The sequence below is a fragment of the Protopterus annectens genome, chromosome 1.part0 (genome assembly GCF_019279795.1).
Source record: "Protopterus annectens isolate FY-2018-M chromosome 1.part0, PAN1.0, whole genome shotgun sequence".
NCBI lineage: Eukaryota > Metazoa > Chordata > Ceratodontiformes > Protopteridae > Protopterus > Protopterus annectens.
In genome coordinates this window covers 289,670,490-289,692,780 of record NC_056725.1, presented here as the reverse complement: position 1 = coordinate 289,692,780, position 22,291 = coordinate 289,670,490, and the positions used below count along the sequence as shown (strand labels likewise).

Here is a 22,291-nt window from a genome sequence, read left to right as displayed (position 1 = left end):
TGAATAATGTACTTAATATTTCTTCCAATGTACTTACGGATGCACAATATAAGGTATTGAATAAAGGCTTAAATTTTGTACCCACATCACCAGTGCCTGAACATTTTTTAGCTGATGAAATTAACAACTTTTGTAGAACACTTAACCTGAAGCTATTTTTTGCAGATGAGTCTAGCTCTCAAAGATCTACTGGTTTCAGGTTTGGACAATCCAAATTTGTACCACCAATGGACAAACACGTCTCAATATTCAAAGAGTGTGTTATGAGAGATTTACACTTTTCCCAGGATTTCACAAGTAGTCGGAGTAATCTTAATCAACTTGAACGGGAAGCACTCTCACAATTACAACAGAACCACAATATAGTGATCACTTCAGCTGATAAAGGTGGGGGCATTGTTGTTATGGATTATTCAAAATACAAGGCAGAGGCCCTTAGACAGTTGTCTCAATCTCAGTTTTATATAAAGATGGTAGTGGATCCCACCCTTAACTTCAAAACTGACATTGATTCATTCATAGATCTAGCTGTTGAGGAGGGCATCATCACCACACAAGTTGCTAGGCAACTCAAGGTGCCGGAACCAATGCCACAATACCTATACCTAATTCCAAAAATACACAAAGATCTATTGAACCCACCAGGTAGACCCATAGTTTCAGGTCAAGGATCCCTTACTCAACCTTTATCTGCCTTTCTGACAGAATATCTTAAGCCTTTATTGACTATGGTTAGATCACGCATCCAAGATACTACACAATTTTTGCATTATTAAAGACTCTCAACTGGAAGAAGATTGGCTGTTATGTACACTAGATGTATCATCCTTGTACACAAGTATTCCACACAAAGCTGGCATTTCAGCTGTCAAGTATTGGTTAAATCAATCCAAGTTATATTCTACTGGATTCAATAATTTTTTGATCAAGCTTACAGAATATGTATTATAAAAAAACATCTTTTATTTTGAAGGCAACCCATACTGGCAAATCAAAGGAACAGCAATGGGGGTATCTTTTGCCCCAATTTATGCAGATTTATTTATGGGATATTACGAACAGGCCTTCATATATGATGTCCAGCGAAATATTTATATGGAACATATGGACATATGGCGCAGATACTTGGATGACTGCTGGTTGGTTTGGCGGGGAGGCTTGGATGAATTATCCAAGTTCATTGACTATCTAAACAACAACCCATTTGATATACACTTTACAGCCAACACTGGATATCATGAAATAGTTTTTTTGGATGTGGTGATCAAAAGATTACCTGATCACACTTTAGAAACATCAATGCACAGGAAATTTCCAAAGTACAACACCTTGCTTCATGCTACCAGCTCTCACCCCCGCCACATCATTAGGAATATCCCAAAGTCACAACATTTGCGGTTGAAAAGGATATGCTCCACGGATGTGGAATACTCCAGACAAAAAGAAGAATTAACAACAAGATTTGTGGATAGAGGATATAACCCTGAACATTTAACCAATACGGCCAAACAAATCCAACCTATGAGAAGATCTGATTTATTAAAATACAACAGATTACAGGATGATGCCACACAAGGTAGACAACCTATTAGATTAGTCACCACATATGGTAACAACACATCCTGGTTCAGACAAATTGTTAGCAAACATTGGGATATATTACAGTCTAATTCATTTCTTAATGACATTCTCACTGAGACTTGTGCTTTCTCTTACCGAAGGGGACGCACTATCCAATCTCACCTAACACACTATAAAAGGTTTACACCAGTCACCAAATTACAAACAACACTTTTTGGTGATGCTTTAGTTGGTTGTTATCCATGCGGACATTGCAGTGCATGTCAACATATTTGTAAAAGCAAAGAATTCACCACTAAAAACACCCCTAAGGTCTACAATATTAACATATTTGCAAATTGCAGCTCTGATTGGGTGATTTGGCACAATGCACATGCTCTGCTTTTTATGTTGGGCAGACTTCTAGACCCATCAGAATTAGGATCAGTGAGCATTTAAGTTCTATCAGAAATAGAAGGATCACAAACGCCCTATTCAAACACAGTCAACATCATACAGGAGCGTCATTTAGGTTTGTCATTATAGACAAAATTCAACTCCACAGAAATTTTAAAATGGGTTGGCACACTAAACTCAATAACATGGAAAACAAGTGGATCACTATTCTTGGGGCTTTTTTAAGCCTGGACTAAATAAATATGAAGTACATGATGGTTTCTCTAAACAATAATTCTAACATTGGTATCAGCCTCATGAGGGTAGACCACTAACAAACTCAACACACAGTGTTGACTATCATACATTTAAGTTACCAACCTTAATATACATATAGATATACTCAGCTAACTTATGTTATTCTTGCACCTGAGTCCTGCTAAGTACATAGGTTTTTTATATTATAACATAGCATGATTAATTTTTATTTATGGAATTATCAATATTAAAATTGTCAGGAACTCAGAAGTATGCGGTTTAAAGTATGTATATATTCATGTTGTATATGTCACAACTTTTTTATGAAACAATATCTACCCAACAAGTTCAGTTAGGTGTATACCACTTAAAGGGTATATTAAGAGTGCCAGGATGTAAAAGGTGTTTGTCTAACTAATGGTTTTGTGTAATGGATAAGTCACATTGATAAAGGCTACGCTAGACGAAACTGGTCTGTGTAATTTGATGGAAGGTGGCTTTCTAGCAACCTTAAATAAATAATTATTTTGTATTGAATTCCTGTTGCCGTGTGTGCTGGTCCCTCTTTGTTTCAGGGGTTAATAAAAGAAATTAAAAAATATGTGTTATGTGGCGAATATATAGATAACCTTTCGGGAAAAAAGATTTATCTGGTGAATTCTGTATTAATCAGACAACTAACATATATGTCAAATGTTTATATGATCATAGAATAATATGAAAAGGAAATTGTGCAATTGAGTTTTCTTTCATATAGGGTTCAAGATTAAACCCAGTGAAAAGAGGTGATATATGAGATATGAATGACGAAGACGGGGACATGTAGTTACTAAATCCAGTTATTTATTCTGCTACATTCTACTTGCACACATTATTGAAGTCGCCAAAGGAAGATAATGAGAATTTACCAGCGAGAATGTTTCAACATAAGTACAAAAGTTCTGAGAGACGATGAAAATAAGAAAAAGAGAAAAGAATATGTAAAAGAAGAAAATTTATCAAGAAAAAATGCTATCATGGAAAAAAAATTGATGTAGCAAAAGATAGAATGATGCGGTACAATAATGTGACGAAACAATATTATTATGTAAATACATGAGAAATGTTACCAGAAGAAGTGATTAAAGCTATTAAATTAAGGAAAACGTAGTGTACAATATAGCAGAGCAGAGGGTCAGGATTTCCAGAAGAGACTGGTAATAAATAAGTTAACAATAAAGGAGATAATGACATATAAAAGAAAATTGAAAGAGTGTGTTTATTTTTAGGGAAGGAAGTGACGACATAACATGTTTTTTTTTTTTAAATATTAAAGAGTGGTGAAACTCTGGAAAAAGTTGTGTGAAGAATTTTTTGAGAACATTAATAGCATAAACAATATCAATATGAATATGATTATGTGTGGATATTATAAGAATAATAAGAGAATATGTAGGGAGGGTAAATAAGAATTTATTTATGTAATATGGGTTGTTGGAATGAAAGAATGAATTAAATTTTACTTAATGGGAATTGGATTTTGGCAGATATGTTACAAAAAAATCAGATTATGGTTATGGAAGAAGGGGTGGGATCAATTATGGAAGAATAATAATGACAATGTTATAAGAAAAATGTTAAATGGTAAAAACAATAGAAATACACACATTATATAAATAATGCTTTTTCATGTTGTGTTAAGTACAGAATCCCTACTCTTTCAATAGGTGGTGGGTGGTCTTTTACATCCACCTGAGCTACCTATCAACTTAAGCAGATAGGACCTTTGTTTAACTTGTCATTCAAAGAATGACACACTCAGGAATGTAATACCCCCCTTATGCTGAACTGTAGTGGCAGCATCCACCTATCTGCTATAGGAATAAAACCCACAGCCTTTTATACTAAAGGCAGTTGTGCTACCTGTTGTACCACTAACACTGTCATGCAGCTGTTTTCAGATTTATTATTATTTTATTGCTACTAGATACTGTTTGAATTGATGTTAGGCATTTAGCACATACTGCAGCATTCTATTTAGGTCTTAGTACAGCAACTGTTATAAAAATTTCCAGATCTAACTAGGGTCAGCTTGGACTGAAATGTTGCAAACAAGTTACTTGTGAATGTAGCATATTATCAAAAAACAATGAACTGATTAAGTGGGCACAGAGCATAGCAAATGTGCTTACCGGAAAAAAAGATATGCAAAATTTACAATAAGCAAAGAAATGTGTCAGGAAACCACAGAGACAAAAAGAGACATGTCTTTCTTGAATACGGATCTAATAACTGTTGTCACAAGTAAAATTAAAAACTCTAGCTCCATGGGAAGAGCCAACACATATGATTTTTTCATATACAGAATCATGGAAAATCTGAGCAACCCCCTACCAATCATGTTAAACAGAGCAATAACATGGAAAACCATCCCTGACCTGTGGCAACAAGCTGTAATTATACAATTTTATAAAGTTGGGGGAATACCAGATCCATACAATTTCATCTCCATCAGCTTGACCAGTATTTTAAGAAAAGTCAGGGGAACAGTTGGAATGGAACATACCCAAAATGAAATAGGGTATCTATGTCTGTTAGATATGGAACACCATGGCTTTGCTAAGAGCAGCGCTTGCCTGCTGAACCATGTTGCATTCTTTGATGAAAAGATGACCATGTCTGCTGCTTATCTTGACCTCAGCAAGGCAAGCAGCACTACCTCATGTAAGTGAAAAATGCCACTTTAACTTTAATTCAGTGGGTAAAACACTAGTTAAACAACAGGATGCAATAAGTCAGTGAAGGAGGTTACCTGTTTCCCCCCACAGGGGTTACCAGTATCATCCCACAGTGTTCTATACTGAGTCCACTTCTTTCTGGAATGTCTTCTCAGATGTGAAAGTAGGAACTGGACTATGGACAACCAAACATGTTGATGACTGCAAACTGGGATAGTACATTTCTTCAACATGGTCTACAGAAAATATATACCTAGTGCAGTGCTAATGTATGTGGTTCTGATTATAGTAAATGTAACATTGGACTTGGCAAAAAGGACGTACTTCATGATTACCAAATAAATGGTCATATTATAAAAAACAAGTCTATCATTAAAGATTTATGGGACTTGGTAGACAATTTAAATCTTGCCAGTGTATACCTTTCAAAGTCAGAAAGGGATTGTTTGTAGTCCATCTAATTCTAAAGGCAATGTCTAGTCACTCAAGGGAGATCAAATATGTGTTTTATCTGGCCCATTATTGAATAAAGTACTGCATTTTGAAGCCGCTAAAGAAACAACTTGAAAAGGTACAAACATTTCATACTATGAAAATCATAAGCTTCAAAAACTTGAAATGTTCAGAAAGGTTTAAAGAACTGCCATAATATTCTTTTTCTGGCAGGTTGCATAGAGGTTACCTCTGCTTCGTCTATAAGGCAAAGTTTGATCTGGTTCTGTCCTAAAGGCTATGCACAGTATATCTAACTGGTAAAGCTAACAACAGATTGTGGAGCCAGTAAATATCTGTAATAGACAAGCAATACAGATAAATAACATTACACATTCCAATACTATGGAGTAGGCTTCCCAAACAACCAGAAGAAACTACTCATTACCTTCCTTCAAAAATAATCTTGGTGTGTGTGTTTTTATACACATTATATAAATATATATTTATATACATGTACACACACACACACACACACACACACACACACACATATATATATAAAAACATGTAAAAATACCATATGGGAATGGGGAATCAAACTTCATGAAGGACAGTAGGGTGCAAGCTGGCAGTCAGGCTTTAAACTTAACAGTATCAAACATAAATGATCCGTGCTCCCAATCATTTTGATAGGCTGCATTTGTGTAGAACACTGACACTTGAATGAATTGAAAGAGAATCATTGCAGAAATAATTTTCAAGTGAAAAGTGGAATTGTAGAATGCTAAGTAAACTGGTAATCCCATGAGAGTTTTATTATTCTTAAAATATTTATGACAGAAATAACCACATATACTGCTTTCCAGGATAGATATTTCTTCTGGTTCAGCAGTAAGTAAGGTTAATTTCTCCAAAATAAAACTCAAATCTCAAGGAAGCTTGAAACAAAGTACGTTTTAATAAAAAGTCTTAAGAGAAGGATGCACTGCTATCTGTGGGATGACTGGAAGACGGACAGTGATTGCAGAAACGAACCTTGAACAAATAAGCCAAATTATAATCAAGTAAGCAATGTAAACTGTCTACAGACAATGGTATGACACAGTGTAATGGATTTAGCCCTTGTAACATAATGAAAGAAATATCCACTTCTGAAGGTAAGACTGTCTTGTATTAGGCCTTTAAGTTTTCTTTAAAATACCTAAACATAAAAAACGCATGAGCTGCTTTTAGGATTTTAAATTCTGTGATTCAAGCTGACAGGTTCAAAGTTTTGAAACTATGATGCAGTACTTTGTTCTCCTGCTTGGTTATTAAGGAGGGTTAATCTGAGGTAATAGACATAAGGGAAGAAAATTAGGCTCATCAGCCATGAATACCAAGGTTGTCTAGGCCAAAAGAAGGCTATTATAAAAGGCTGGCTTTATTTTGTTTCACTTGAGAATTTTGTTTCACTTGAGAATTTTATGAATTATTGGAAGGTATGCATTAAGGCCTGAGTCCAGTGAAATGAAAAAACAATCTGTCTTCAAAACTGTCATTTGAGATGTAACAGAGCAGAAGGCTTTGAGATGAACAGTCCCTAAAGACAGTGGGGTTTTGAAGGAACTCAGATCTGATACTTAAAGTAAATGTCACTGCATGGTTCAAAGGTTCATAGGTGATTACTAGACTATCACCCTAACAGCCATTTTAAGCCAAGCCAAGATTATCCCAAATTTACCAAAATATTACTGACATATGCTGATATCCCTTGAAATGTTATGGTTACAATCAGGCTTGTACATATCAAGCGTTCACAGGCTGTCATTGTCCATTAGGGCCATAGGTGCCAAACCAGGGGTAAATCTGTGATTCCCATCCATTGATCCAAGTTATGTTTGAAAAGGGTTAGGGGTGAGCTTTGCTTCGCATGGATGGGAAGCCTGTTCCAGGAAAGGGTAATCTTTGCGACACATACCTGTCCCTCCAACATGAACTGTATGTAACAGATGAGGCTTAGGTCCTTAGACTGGGTATTTCTGATGCTGTTTGCTTTGTGGCTGTGCAAGAGATCCATCAGTGTGGAATCAGACATGCGTTGTAGGCTAGGCAATGATCTGCCCACAGCAGTATGTAAGAACTCGAGTAGAGGGATAGGGGTTTATAACGATCCTCATAGCAGTTTTTGTTTATTCCCTGTATTCTTTTTCTGAGGGACCTCTATGGTTCCTCAAGCTGTTGCAAGTGCCTGATGAGGTACATGCTGAAGGATGCATTGTAATTGATGATGAGAGCTGAGTACAACAGACAATGATCTCCTTAGACCTGGATGCCATGCCTTCCTTATAAGGTGTGTAACTCAGAATTACTTTCTGACCACAGTAGACACATGATGGTCAAAAATCAGGTTACATTCAATATGCTTTCCTAGATCTCTGACCACCGGGACAACTTTTAGGGGTGTATTATCAATATGGTAATATCTAGGAGTGGCCAACTTTCCAAGGGGTACTATTATACACTTTTAATTGAGTTTTAGTCCATGGCTTTCTCTGGCACCAGTTATTTGTCTGTGTCAGGCCCCCTTAAAGAGTATCTCTATCTTAAGAGGATTCAATGACCATGGCTAGTTTGCAGTCATCTACAAACTTGTTCAGCCAGAGGTCCTTGAGGTTTGCTTTGACTTCAGAGTAGTAGATACCAGAAAAGAGAGGCCCCAGCAATGATCCATGTTGGACTCTGATAGTGGCTGGTCTCTGTGGAGGTGGATTCCCCTATCCTAACTTCTTGTGTCCTATCAGTGAGCCAGCTGGATATCCACTGGGTGACATATGGGTTTATGCCTAATTTTGTAGGTTTATCTATGTTGCCCAAATGAGGTATTGTGCTGAATGCCTTGGCCAGATCAAGGTTGGCAGAGTGCACTGCTTTGCCCTCATCTATAGCTTTCATGACCTTCTTGAAGAGGTACACCAGGTTAAGTAGGCATTGCCTGCCGTTGACCAAACCAAACTGAGTAGGGTCCAGTGTCTGTAGGTTTCCTATGTCATTGTTTATCAGATCCATGATACTTCTTTTCTTGATCTTGCATATGAGACTAGTCAGACTTATGATCAGGTCCCCATGTCTGTGGAAGGTCCCCCCTTATATAGAGGGATAACAATTGCAGTCCTCTAGTCTTTAGTCATGAAGCCCATCTGGATGCTTTGGTTAAACAGAGATCTTAGCGGGTCTGACAGGTCATACTTCATGCTATTCAGAAGGCATCCTGCGATGTTATCAGGGCCTCTCAAAGCAGTGTTCTTAGCCTTAAAGAATGCAGTGAGGACCTGTTCTGTATTAATAGTTGGTGGAGAAATGGTGGAAGGTATTTCTGGGGGGGGGGGGTTTACTGGGGGCAATGGGGATAAAACTGGAGCTAAACCTATCAACCAGCAGATTTGCTATGTCCTCTGGTTCCCTTCAGGTGGTTCCATTCGCCATTAATTTTGTCAAATTGTTGGATGTTGTTTGTGGACATAACTGAAGAAAGCCTTATGACTGTCCTTAGCTTGGGAAGCTATTTTTATGACATAGTAATTTATTAATTTAATTAATTAATTAAATTAGTAATTTGACCAGTAATTTGATAACTATGGTCCAGATTCAATAAAGCCTACACTAAGTGTACACAATATGTATTCAATAACATTCTTATCACATTTTTGTGCTTTCTAGTCATTCAAAAAAATTACAGTAATTGTACATGTAGTCTACACTTTGTGGTAACTTTTATGAATCTCTGTCAATATTTAAAGCTGCAGGAATATCAGTAGGAAAACGAAAATTAGGAGGAAGAAGATGTGTGTTACGTCTGTTCACTCAGAACAGTGTACACTTATTGTAGGCATTATTGAATCTGTCCCTACATCTGTCAAGCATGGGGGGGGGCTATACTGATGAGAACCAGGTTCAATATTTGTGTGCTTCTCATTAGGATTCAGGCTATTCGATGTAAGTAGTCAGCGTTAATAGAGTCCAGGAATCCTTGAACCTACTTATTTGTGGTGGTGTTTCTCACTTAATGGAGTGATAGCTGAAGTCACCCAACTGGATAGTATTGGGTTTGATAGTGAAGGATGTTAACTTGTTTAGGTTTGCCTCATAGACTGCTGGTATCATGGAGTGGGGTATGGTAGTTCACTACCATGGGGTACTGGGTTTTGCTTATAGTGAGAGGGATGTGGAGGAGTTCAATGTCATTGTTCTGCATTAAGGGTCTGGAAGTGAAAAGGTTTTTTAGGAAGACAGACACATTCCCTCCAGCTATACCATCACATCTGGTGTTGAGTCTGAAGGGGTGACAGGCACTAAAACACTGCACTGCAGGGATATTTTCACTGTTCTAAAACCATGTTTCAATAACTATACATACATCTACATTTCCAAGGGTTAGGAATGCCTGAAAGGAGTGCAGCTTCTTGTTAAGGATTCTGGCTTTGAGCAGTGTAATCTTTATATGATTTTGATTATGGTTTATAATTTAGGTAATTTAAGGACACTGACCTTACCTAAAAAAGGCACTGAGGGAAGAAAATGTTTTTGCCAATATACAAAAGCCATGGGGAGAGAGATGCAGGCCATCTCTAGCAAAGCAAATTTGAGTTTTCAGACATCTCCTCCATGGATGATGTATATTGGATCATCCTAGAACGGCACTTGTAGTTAAGCCAGTAATTAAAATCAATAATCTTTTGTTTGTATTGAAGTATCATTGGTAGAATACCGATCAATACTGAGTTCACACCCATTTCAGATTTATACTCAGAGAGCTCCAACATGTGTCTCTTCAAATGATACAAGGAGATGAGTCTCAAGTCATTCATTCTCATCTGCATAATAAGCAGGTGATGTGTACCCCGAGTAAAGGTACCTGAAGGCCTAGTGATACTGTGGATCCTGGCACCTGAGAGGCAATCTGTCCTGGCTTAGCCTAGTGAGGGGTGCATGTGTATTTAAGTAAGGAGTCACCTATGACCAAGACATTGCCAGAAGTCCTAGCTTGGTCATTGTGTTTAAGGACGTCTGCAAACCAGTTCTGTGAACTCTTTTCCACTCTACGTGTTACATGGCGTCAAAGTGTGCTATATGTTGGTGAAGATGTTGATTGTGGGTAGTGTGCTGGATATAAATCTGAGAGTTTAAGCTGATGCCTAGACTTAGAAGTTCTAGTAGGCTTGGGTAGAGACTTGTGAAAGTCATCAGCATAAGACAGTTTTGTGGTGACAGTCTGTAGATATTGCATAGATGTGGGAGGGATGAAGACAGTGTACTGCTCATGGCATGTAACTGACTGGGTGATGGATGCCTCCAGTTTTAGTTAAATATTTGCACCTCTTATAGACAGTGTCCTTTGGGTTAAACAGGAGTTCAATTTCAGTGAGTATGTGGCAGTTCTTACACCGCCTTAGGATTCCAGGTGCTAGAGGCTGATATGGATTATGAGGGAGTAAAGAGGGGTTGAGGAACTTACAGCAGAAGATGTTTATTGTATGAATAATGTGCTCAATACAGGGTCGCTAAGAACAGCAGAGCTGCTACGTGCACAACAATGTTCCTCACAACTAAGAAGAGGATAGTGCAAGTCATAGCAAGTTGTTTAAACTGATTCATGTTGGGAAAGCATTTGTCCATTTTTACAAGATTCCTTGTGCTTACCTCTCGAGATTCCTAGCCATTGTACTAGTCAAATACTGATAAATTAGCTGAAGAGGCTACAATAAACTAGTAACACTAAACTGATGTTGCATTATCTCTGGCTGTCAAACAAACAAAAGATTTTCATCACTTTCTTAATTCGGACCAATTTCATGCCCCTAATGATATTCTGAAGGACTTGTATGATAATGCAAGATTATCAAGTATGACTAAAAGCTTCACAAATGTTGTTCACAATAATTTGTGCACTATGTATTATACTGAAATGGGAGGAGAATCAGTGTTTGAACATGTAGCATCTGTTACCAGTTCACTCACTAGTAAATTATTTACTTACATGCCTAACAGTGCAGCAGCTACCAACCTACAGAACTGTTCTTCTTTGAAATACTAATAAATGCCCTGAAGAGTACTCAATAGTGCTCTGTTATTGTATTACCAAAATGGCTGAGTGTGCTGAACATGCCATAAACAATTACTCTCAGTAACTACATATCTACCCAAGTCATCGTTTTACTTTGTAAGTATTCTCCCACCAAGGGATCTTAGAGATCTTAGTGCTTCAATAAAGATTCCCTACTAGAGGTAGTTCCTTGAGTTATGTCATAATATATTGCTAAGAGTTGTGCTAAGTTATGAGATGAGGCGGGTCTACTGGCCCCACCCACAGTGACATAACTGCTTAAATAAATTCTGTAAAAGAAATCACAGTGATAAGTGTTGCCTAGTCAAATGCAGGGCTGTTATGGGTTCATTACCACTGTAGTTCAGTTTCAGTGTACAGAGTAAAGCAGGCTTCAATAAAAATGAATAAATAACTGAGCCCAATTAGCAATAAATTGAAAAAACATGTTAAATACAGCATGGTACTCAAACATCTCCCAGAGTTTCTGATTTTATATCTGGCTTTGCCGGATGGTAAATTGAAACAGATGTGTTTGCCAGGTCCCAGAACTGAACCTACAGTATCTGTTGCAACTGTTTACTAGCCCTACACTAGACTAGATCTACAGTGATTCTGCAGCATGGAGTAGTTTTTTTTCAGTTAGTACACTTGGTTTACCTTTGGTTTAATTGTGAGCAACAGGATTACACTATGCATCTGTATTTCCTCATTGCCACACAAGTAAACATTACATCCTGTTAAAAGCTAGTCATCTCTCATTGTTTTATATTAACAAAACAGCCCAAGAATAAAAAGCAAAAGGAACTCACAAAGTAATGTAAAAGTAATTTTAATAGCAAAGCTTTTGAGGTAAAACTCTTCTTCAGTGCTTAAAATCATACTAAAACTCATTTTGACATATACACCACATGAACAAATACAAATCAATACAAGTGCAGCAACAATAAAATAATTAAAATAAACACTTGAGTGTCTGTTTCATGGAAAAAGAGACCTTTTCTTAAGAACAGGTTTTAAACTCACAGTATCATTCAGCCCAGAGGGCACATCTGCTTGAAAGTAATTAATCCATCTATACTCAACATTCTCAGTGTACAACACAATATCCCCTCCTCTAATACTTCTTTCAATGGTTTTTATAACCCTAAATGTAAAACTATGCATTTTATCTGAACTTATGATATATTTAGATTACTCTCCACTTCCCTAAGTATATCAGATAGGTGTTGGGCTATCCTTTTTTTAACATCCTGTTGGTTTTTCCAACATAAAATGAAGTGCATGTTTAACATGTGGCCAAGTAAACCACATTCCTGGTTTTACAAGTGGCATATTTGTGAAAATAAAATGTCTTGCTTGTATTAGGGTGTACAAAAACATTGTTCTTATTTATATAGTGACAAAACTGACAGTTATAGCAAGGTACAGCATTTTTAGTTTTTGTTATAGCATTCATACAACACATTTGTAGGTCTTTATAACAGAGCTGTTGTTTCACATTCCTACATTTCCTAAACACAAAACTTGGTGATATAGACCTACAATTCCTTAACCACATCAGACGTACATAGTATAGATCAATTTTGTATGTGCATTATATAGCATAATATATCTACACTTATTTCTGGAAATACTATCCATAATATTATTTACAGTGCCATTAACTGAACTTTCTTCTATGTTTGAGAAATATGGTCTAGCTAGGCCATCTCTTTTACTCAACACTTGTTTTTTTCTTCTAACAGTTTAATACCATAGCCCTTATCTTTAAACTCTGTGATCATCTCATCTGACTGTCTGATACAGTCAGATATATCAGTATTTAGCTGACTGGCTCTGAGGAACTGACTGTGCACAACGCCTTTGTATATATGGGGGGGGGTGCATCTAGCAGTTTGAACTTCTTTTCTGTACATTCTCGTACTTATTGCATTATCTTTACTAGATACATTAATATCTAAAACGTTTGTCTGATTTTGAATAACTAGGTTTAAACTTCAAGAAGGTAGTAGTTGAATCTATATATGTAAAAAAAAAAATTCTAAACTTTAAATACTGCCCTACCACATTAAAAAAAACATCATCCACAAAGCGCTTAAAAAACTTTGTTTCTAACAAAAGCACTAGTGTCAGAGAATATATTCTCATCTTGCTAGATGGACCTATTATTGGACCTTTTTTTATTCAGAATTGTACAGATAAAACATTAACAATTTCCCATGACATCCCAACATATGGTGCTCAGTTTCTGCAAAACATTTAAAGACTAGTACTTTGGGCTTCATAAAAACCATTAAGGAAACAGACTTTGTGATTTGCTGCCATTAGCAGCAGCTTTTCATGCCAATTATCAGATTTATATTCAGAGAGCTCCGTCATGTGTCTCTTTAAATGATACAAGGAGATGAGTCTCAAGTCATTCACTTTCATCTGCATAATAACAAGGTGATATGTGTACCCTGGGTGAAGGTACTTGAGCATAATCATTTATCATTTGATCCTTTTTTTCATGTATGTGTAGCCCTGTCTGATTTACATTATTCTATTATTTAGATGATGCTTGCCTGTAAAATCTAATACAACTTTAGTACATTGATGTTCGCATAAATTAATTTCACTCTACAGAATCATTCATTTAAATATTTACTGTTTGGGAGCTACTTTCAAAATATATAACACAATGTAAATAAAATACTGTTATCCAGCAATGATGCCCCTTTATCATAAAACTATCTTCACCAAAGTTTGTTACGGTTGTTACCAGAGGCATGTAACCATCTGACTTTTAGCAACACAAGAAAAGGGGGAAGACAATATTGGCATGATGCGTCAAGTACAGAGTTGCATGAATGGTGTGGGACACCTGTCAGAGGATCTAGTATGTATTAACTTATAGCAACCTCACAGTATCATAGTGTCAGAAGTACACTAGGTAAATGCTGACTCTGACCTCTGAAACTGCAGAAAATATGCATTTTTCAAAGCTAATTGTTAGCTTGCACTGAAGCTGAACTGCAATAATAGCAGTTAAAGAAGGGTGGCCAAAAATATAGTATGAAACAGCTGAAAAGTATAAATTAACACATTAAGGGGAGAACTATTAGAAATATACAGATGCAGATCACACCACCAAGAAGCTTTGAAAAATCAGACAGTATATCTACAGGTGACCAAGATAATATTGCTTAAGCATCAACTACCAGAATCACAACACACCAAGGAACACAGTGCAGATCATTGTTTTCCACAGGAAACACTGTTGATGTGGTTTGTAAGAGTTTGTCAGCAGTGATTCTATTGTTTTGGGAGAGTTCTTCCTTCTTTATGTTTGTGTGACCATGGAGTTGGCATACATAACTTGGAGGTGTCAGATTTGTATTTTACATTGTGGGTGCAAGGGGGCTTGCCTTCTGAAAAAAAAATAAACGTGCAGTTTAGTTTTTCACTCTTGTGTGTTTCAGGCATTATATTTTGACATTTTGGTTCCTTGGTATCTTGACATTCAAGGTTTCATAGGGGAACCTGAAGCAGGCATATCAAATATAATGTCGGAAAACCCTAGGCTTCCAGCAGTATGATGTATTTTGCTACTCCTATCTCATCCTCAGTTTATGCCAGATTTCTATGTAATACTTAGGTTGGTATTTAACCATTATACCTGAGGGAATGCACTGACAATGAAGTATGAGTGAACTATACTTTAGAGAAGTAAATGCATACAAGGGACCTCATATGAGGCACCCAAAAGTAGTGACCATGCAGTCTGAAAACCAACCCAGCCAAGGTGGTCCCTGCTTCTGGCTGCCACATCACTTTTATGACTGCCATATCTCTCTTTTAATCATACTGAAGCCTGGTACCATAAAATATTTTCTTGATCCCTAACCCCAAATAAACCATGATAGTCCCTCCTTATGTACCTAGCTTCTGTAGGTGCACAACTTCCTGATCAAAGTTATTGATTTTTATTTCAAACACTTCTTGGAACCATTGCAATGTGGTCTAACCGGCATCACCATCACCATCATCAGTCATCAATCATCATCATCATCAATCATCATCATCATCAATCAATCATCAATCATCCCCCCATCATTCCATCCAGTTTTAATTGGCAACTTTGCAAAATACATTTACGTACTGTACAACCATAGTTGTGGCCAGGAAAATGAATACTGCATGAAGTGCGTGTTAACAATTATTTTGCTGCCAAACATACATCCCTACCTCCACAACCCAGGAAGCACTGTCAGAAGGATGGCCATAACTCCTCCTGTAGAATTCTGTTCTGGACAGATAATCATGGGATACGAAGCCAGCGTTTGAAAGTATCAAATGTACTGCTTCATTCAACAGCATATAATTGGCAAGATAATTTATAATGCAAGATAAACAATTCAGGAACAACACAAATCAGCTCATTTCTATAGTTATTTCTGCTGTACATTAATAGTGTTACACATTAAAGAACCTGGTGACATCTAGGAAGCTTTACTTTTCCTAATTAACATTAACAATAGTCTTTCTTGTACTGGCAGAATGTTTCATCTTACATTTCAGAAGTCTTTCTGTTGTAAAATGAAATAACAAAAGCAGTGGTCTGAAAACCCTAAGAATGCATTTACCATGGAAGCATCTATAAGATTAGTAAGCACATTACTCTTAGCAAGCATCTAAGTAACTCAAAATATCTAAAGATTTTGAATATATTTTGTTGTTTATATGCCTGTGGTATAAGTTGTTACTTATGTTCCTTCATATATATACTCAGTAGTACTTTTTGTTTTGGCTCAGGCAGTTTGTGGAAATGGCTCTTTAGACAGTGTTACCATATGGCTACGGCAAAGACAAAAATCAATATAAAGGTATAAATACAGATAGAAAAACTGGCACAACAGGTTAAATAGTGAAGAGGGCGTAATGAATATTTGTTTTATAACAGTATAAAGAAAAGTTACTGACTATAGATAATATAGGATAGTTCATTGATCATAATGTAAAAAGGATACAATACAGTTACACAGTACTGTGACAAACAGCTGGCATTTGTGAAGCTTAACAAAAAAATAACTAGCAGATAAATAAAACTGGTATCAACAACAGCAAAGAAAAGAGGTAAAAGATTTTTGGAAACAAAACCCTAGCAAAGAGATGAAAGTGGAAGCCCACAGGACTGCAGCATCTATGAAGAGGAGCAGGTATAAGACACAAGGAAGTGAATCCCAAATCCTGAAGGAATACAACATCAGTTGGCATGGCAGGGTTTGCTGCTCTTTGCTATTACAGCCCTTGATGGTTTATTTGGACTTCATTATTGCAAACCAATGAATTTGCCACGCTACCTTGCTGTGGAACTGTGTAGTGAGTTAAACGTCAAAGACTGCTGTACTGTTGGGTAGATGAAAATTCAAATCCTTTAGTGTTCTATAGTGTCACAAAATCATGCTGCTTAGTTGCCTAATTTGCATAAATTCCACTCCAGCCACTTAACCAAAGCCTTGCATTTGTGCATATGCAAGCAAAATAGAAAAATGTAATAATGGAGTGAAGGTGGGACATTTTAAAGACGGTGACACTGAGAGCTGTCATCGTAGAACAAGTGTAATAAGCTAAAGCAGGAGGGAAAGAACGTATTACAGAATACGATTCAGGATATCATACAAGGAGGAGGAACAGGAACACCTTCTGTCAAACAATGGCAGACTGCTCTTTGTACTCTGAATATAGTCACTTGGTTTATATACTGCTAGACACATTGCCTAATACTGTTTATTCAGCACATAGCTTAGGTATATTAGAGCTCCTTATTTTCTAACAATAGAAAATGCCTAAGCAAAACAAGGAATGCTGTGCACATATGTCCATGTCTGCAAGTAATCACAGATGTTCCAGTGTGATAAATTTGATTTTTCTTTTGTGCTAGTTGTCCCTACACTTGCCTTACAGTACTTAAAATTGTACTCACTTGTTAGAATTTTCTTGTGATCAATGAACCTATTTACTGTTATCTTTTCCAGAGAATCTTTTCACCCTTAATATGACCTCTTAAATGTTCCTGATGTTACTTTTGTTAGAAGTCCATATGACAGCAACATGCTTTGTCTGCACTTTCAGTAACTATTATTTTTTTCATTTATAAAACACATATGAAGAAATGATGCTGAATTATTTATTATGCAAATATTTTAGTATTCCATAGCTTTTCAACACCTTTTCCCGGATTAGTCCTTGTATTTTCTTTATTTCCCACTGACTGTGAATATCCATTAATAGAAACATTCGACTGCCAGCCTATGTTTGCAAGAAATAGACTGGTGTTTTTAGTAATCAATGGTTTTTCAATGTTCACAAGAAATCTGCCTGCTGCAGTCCTTGAATAAAACTATGGAAGGCAGATGTCAGTGTTATATTTCTTGTTCCTGGGCATTTCTAGTAATAGTGGAAATAGATTGGTGATCTTCATGATTGACTAATGGGTGCATTTTCATTCACTTGTCAAGTGTGAGCAATCCAGTTAGTGGTCATATATACATACATGTGTGTCTGCTTCTATGCATATGTTCCCTTTTCCTAGCAGCAGTCTGAGAACCATTTATCTTTTTGCCTTTAGAAAGAACTAGTGTATCCTACACAAGTGTCAGACATTTTTAGTGCAGGGAAGAACATTTAAGACCCTCACCCCCCACCCCCTTTTACAAATATGTGTTTCTATATCTAGGTTACCAACATAACAAACTAAAGACCAACCACTTTGTCAGCTATCTACCACTTAATCATTTTTTCTATTATAATTTTAAAATAGCAAAGTTAATTTTAACCTGAATATCTCTGTATGAAAATCTGCAGTACCTGGTGTTTAAATACCTACTTTTCCAAAGAACGGAACCAAATGGTGCTCGCATAGGGAAAACATGTCAATGTCTTTCACAATCACCATTTCATCGTGGTCCTCATTAAATATTGCATCATTGAGAATATCTGAAATAGAAAAAAAAAGAAACCATGCTAACTTGCAAAATCACCAGTTGTCCCAATTTTTGGATGTGACCATTTATATATACACAATTACTACACATTTAAGCCACAAGCACTTACATGAATTATGCTTAAAAACATAAATAAATGACTATGAATATACAGAATACTCCCCGGAAAAGTATGTAAACCTAGAGACTCATCCTCTGCTAAGGTGCATTTAAAATAAACTTTTAAAGTAGATTATAAATCTGGTTTACAATTTGGGAGCATAGTAACATTATGGAAACGAGTCTTAATTGTGAATGTTTGACTGATAGTGTATTACACGCATGTATAAATCAAACAAAAAATTCCATTAGATGGTTGGCTGCATGGAGTAGAAGGATAAAACTCTGGCTGTGACCCAGCCAACCGGGATTGACTAGTAAACTGATTGCTGGGGGAGCCAATCAGGGAGGGTGGGAATGAGTGGCTGTTTTTTGTTATGCAGAAAAAAGACTGGCAAACACCGCTGTGTAAAATAACAAAGATTTAATAGAGATGAATCCAACAGTGTAAGCGCTTTCGGGTTCAACAACCCTTCATCAGACAATTAAAACACTCCAAAGCTTTCTTTTTTAAAAACAGTAGCAGCCAATCAGATCTTAATAAACAACCCGCCTTTTTTGTAAAGCAGGCTTTAAAGGTATATTTTCATTTAAACCCGGAAACCTATGTGAAGTGAGTGTAACAATCCATATGGACTCTAAAGTCTCTGTAAGTAGATTAATGTCACCTCCTCTTATACCCAACCTTGCATTGGTAATGGCCTTAAACAAAAAAGTATGTGTAGGATGCTTCTCCACATGCCTATATAGTGCATTTTGTTCTACCTTATTTCTAACACAAGACAAGTGCTGTAGTATTCTAACCTTCAGCATTTTGGTGGTCATGCCTACATAATAGGCTGGACATTGCTCGCATACAGCTAAATAGACAACATGTGTTGTCCTGCAGGTGGCCCTAGCTTTAAAATAATATGCACGTCCAGTGGATGGATGCACAAAGGTGGGATCCTTATGTATACTCTTGCAGGCCTTGCAGAAACCACATGGTAAGGTTCCTGCTTTAGTCATCAGGGGTTTGCTACCTTGTGTAACCCTCTCTCTACATAAGAAATCCTTCAGATTGGTGTTGCGTCTATACCCAAAGAAAGGGGTCGGTCCAACTAAATCAGTCAACTTAACATCACTCCTTAAGATGTTCCAATTATTGCTAATTATCGCTTGAATATCTGTGATGTTACTACTATAAGTAAAGTACATTCTTACCCTATTGGGTTTAGAACGCGTACTCAGAAGGGACCCTTGCTCCTTATCTTGTCTCAACCATGGTTTGAACCTATGGGCCCTTCCCAATATACTGTGCTGAATCTTGGTCTTCACCATATGATTGTCATAACCCCTGGTGATGAAATTATTTTCTAGATTATCCACTTCTGTAAGAAACTGTTCATCATCTAGACACAGTCTGGATGTCCTACACAACTGACTCTGTACTATGTTGGAAAACATGGGCCGTGGATGCATGCTGTCAAATGACAGCAAATGATTGGTCCAACATTCTTTTCTATATAGACTAGAAGAATAACCACTCTGGTTATGTCTAACCCTAGTGTCTAAAAAGTCTATCTGTTCTACAGAATGTGTCAAGGTGAACCTAAAAAATGAAGTGGTGGAGTGTAAATAATCAAGAAAATCGTGTAGCAAATCTACACTACCCTGCCAAAACATAAAAACATCATCCACGAAACGTGCATAAGCTCCTATATGCTTGGCCCAAAACTTATTGTTAAAAATGGCTTCACTTTCCCAGTGATATAGGACCAAATTAGCATAGGTGTTGGCACAGGGGGTGCCCATAGCCACCCCCTGTGCCTGCCTGTAAGCCTGTTGTCCACCAATAAAAACATTGTTTTCCAATACCAAGGACAGGAGGGTGCTAATCAAAGAGGTCCTATGGTGGTCCTCACCCATATTTCGTAAAACCTGTTCAACTGCTTTGATTCCATAAGAGTTGCCTATCACAGTGAAAAGACTCTGTACGTCCAAGGTGACCATTACAGTATTCGCATGTGTACCCTTCAATTCAAAAGCCCTTACCATATGTAGAAAGCTTTTTGTATCCTTCAGAATACTATGTATTCTATCAACATATGGTCTTAAGGTATATTCCAACCATATAGAAATATTCTCAGTGACCCACCCCCGACCTGAAACTATGGGTCTAAGGGGTGGGTCAACCAAAGATTTATGTAACTTTGGTAAAGTTTTAAAAATGGGAGTAATGGGTTTGTTAACCAACAAAAACTTTAACAAGTCATCATCTATCTGCATTTCAAAATTTAGTTTCCTCAGGGCGGTATGTACTTCTTCAACCAACCTATGAATAGTAGTAGGATTAATAGGAATGTATGTGTTATGGTCCGCCAACATATTATTAACTTTGGAGTGATAGTGCACACTATCCAAAATGACCACTGCTCCCCCTTTGTCAGCCATCTTAATAACAATGTCATTGTTATTGGATAGCCCATGTAAGGCTGCCTGCTGCTGTTTAGTAAGATTAAAAAACTTACTCTGTTCATTGTTATTGAAATAACATGTCAAATCCCTTTCACAACTATTGATAAACAACATCATAGCAGGACTAAATGGGGGTATATAGGTGCTGGGCTGTCTTGGGGTAGTTCCCGTATGCATACTAACATTATCACCATTTGAATTACCATTAAAAACACATTTTAAAGCCAAATTCCTACAAAACATCATAATGTCCAAAACAATATCATTAAAAGAACTAGCCCTCCCGGGAACAAAGGTCAAACCTTTGTTAAGAACACTCAACTCATCCTCATTTAATACATAAGAGGATAAATTATGAACCATACCAGAAAAATAACTATTAGTCACTCCTGGATCCTCCTCTTCTTGTTGGGGTCTCTCCCCTCGCTCAAGGATCTCTTCCATGCCCCACGTTTCTTTACGGGAGCTGGAAGCCTTTCGAAAAAACGCTGGCAACCCTGGGTTGTCTTAGGCCGTGCCCCTAGTACATTCTCTCCTGTGGACCCCCTCAGGCTACCGTCAACAGCTCGCAACGAAACGTCCTCTGCTGTCATGGCTGCCGTGTCAGCCGATATTTCAGAGCAGGCCATAGATGGCTTCCCCAGCATATGTTCCCTAGAATCAACCGATTCCAAGTGTGAATTATTCACAATGTTAAGAGTAGGCTGCCCTACTTCCGAAGAAACCACGGGAAACAAACTGGTATCCTGCGGGACATCACCCGCTTTATCTGCAACACTTTTCTCTCTCCTTTCGCCTCCTCGTAACCGATTCTCCCCAAGCTGACGTGCTGACGTGTCACGCAATTGGCTTCCTGGAACGTTGGACGAAGCCCCATGATGTCTCGGCCAGACAAAGATATTGCCTGCAGAAAAGTCTTTGAAATCTCGTTTCAACTTATTAGTCTTCTGACTCCGTAGTCTCTCATTACTGTCAAATAAGGATCGTTGCAAATCATTTAATTTAGTAGTAAATGCTGCCCCTTTGAAGTCAGCCTTAAGCTTGACATACAATATATCAACCTCCTTCAGTAACTCAGACAATTCTGGAGCAAAGAAATTGTTCAACAAGTCCATATACTTGAAACTTGTTTCAATATTTAATGCCTGCCACTGTGCAAGTAACTCAGGGTAGCGATCCCCCTGTGTCGGCATGCACAAAATACGCATGCCTCGTGGTATAATACCATAGTGTTGGAAAGCCTCAAAATGAAAACTTTGCCATTTCAACCTCTGCAGTCTCACGGCCTTAAAATTAAG

At 37.2% G+C, this 22,291-nt stretch overlaps 1 protein-coding gene across 1 annotated transcript in view; it reads right to left on the bottom strand.

Annotated features, from left to right (window-relative positions):
- Nucleotides 1-22,291, bottom strand: part of LOC122791691 (GTP cyclohydrolase 1-like) — a 149,158-nt gene that overhangs the window by 60,549 nt on the left and 66,318 nt on the right. Inside the window, exon 2 of the mRNA XM_044059621.1 lies at nucleotides 18,320-18,429. Within this exon, the coding sequence (XP_043915556.1) occupies nucleotides 18,320-18,429 (110 nt within the window). The remainder of the gene's footprint in view (nucleotides 1-18,319; nucleotides 18,430-22,291) is intronic.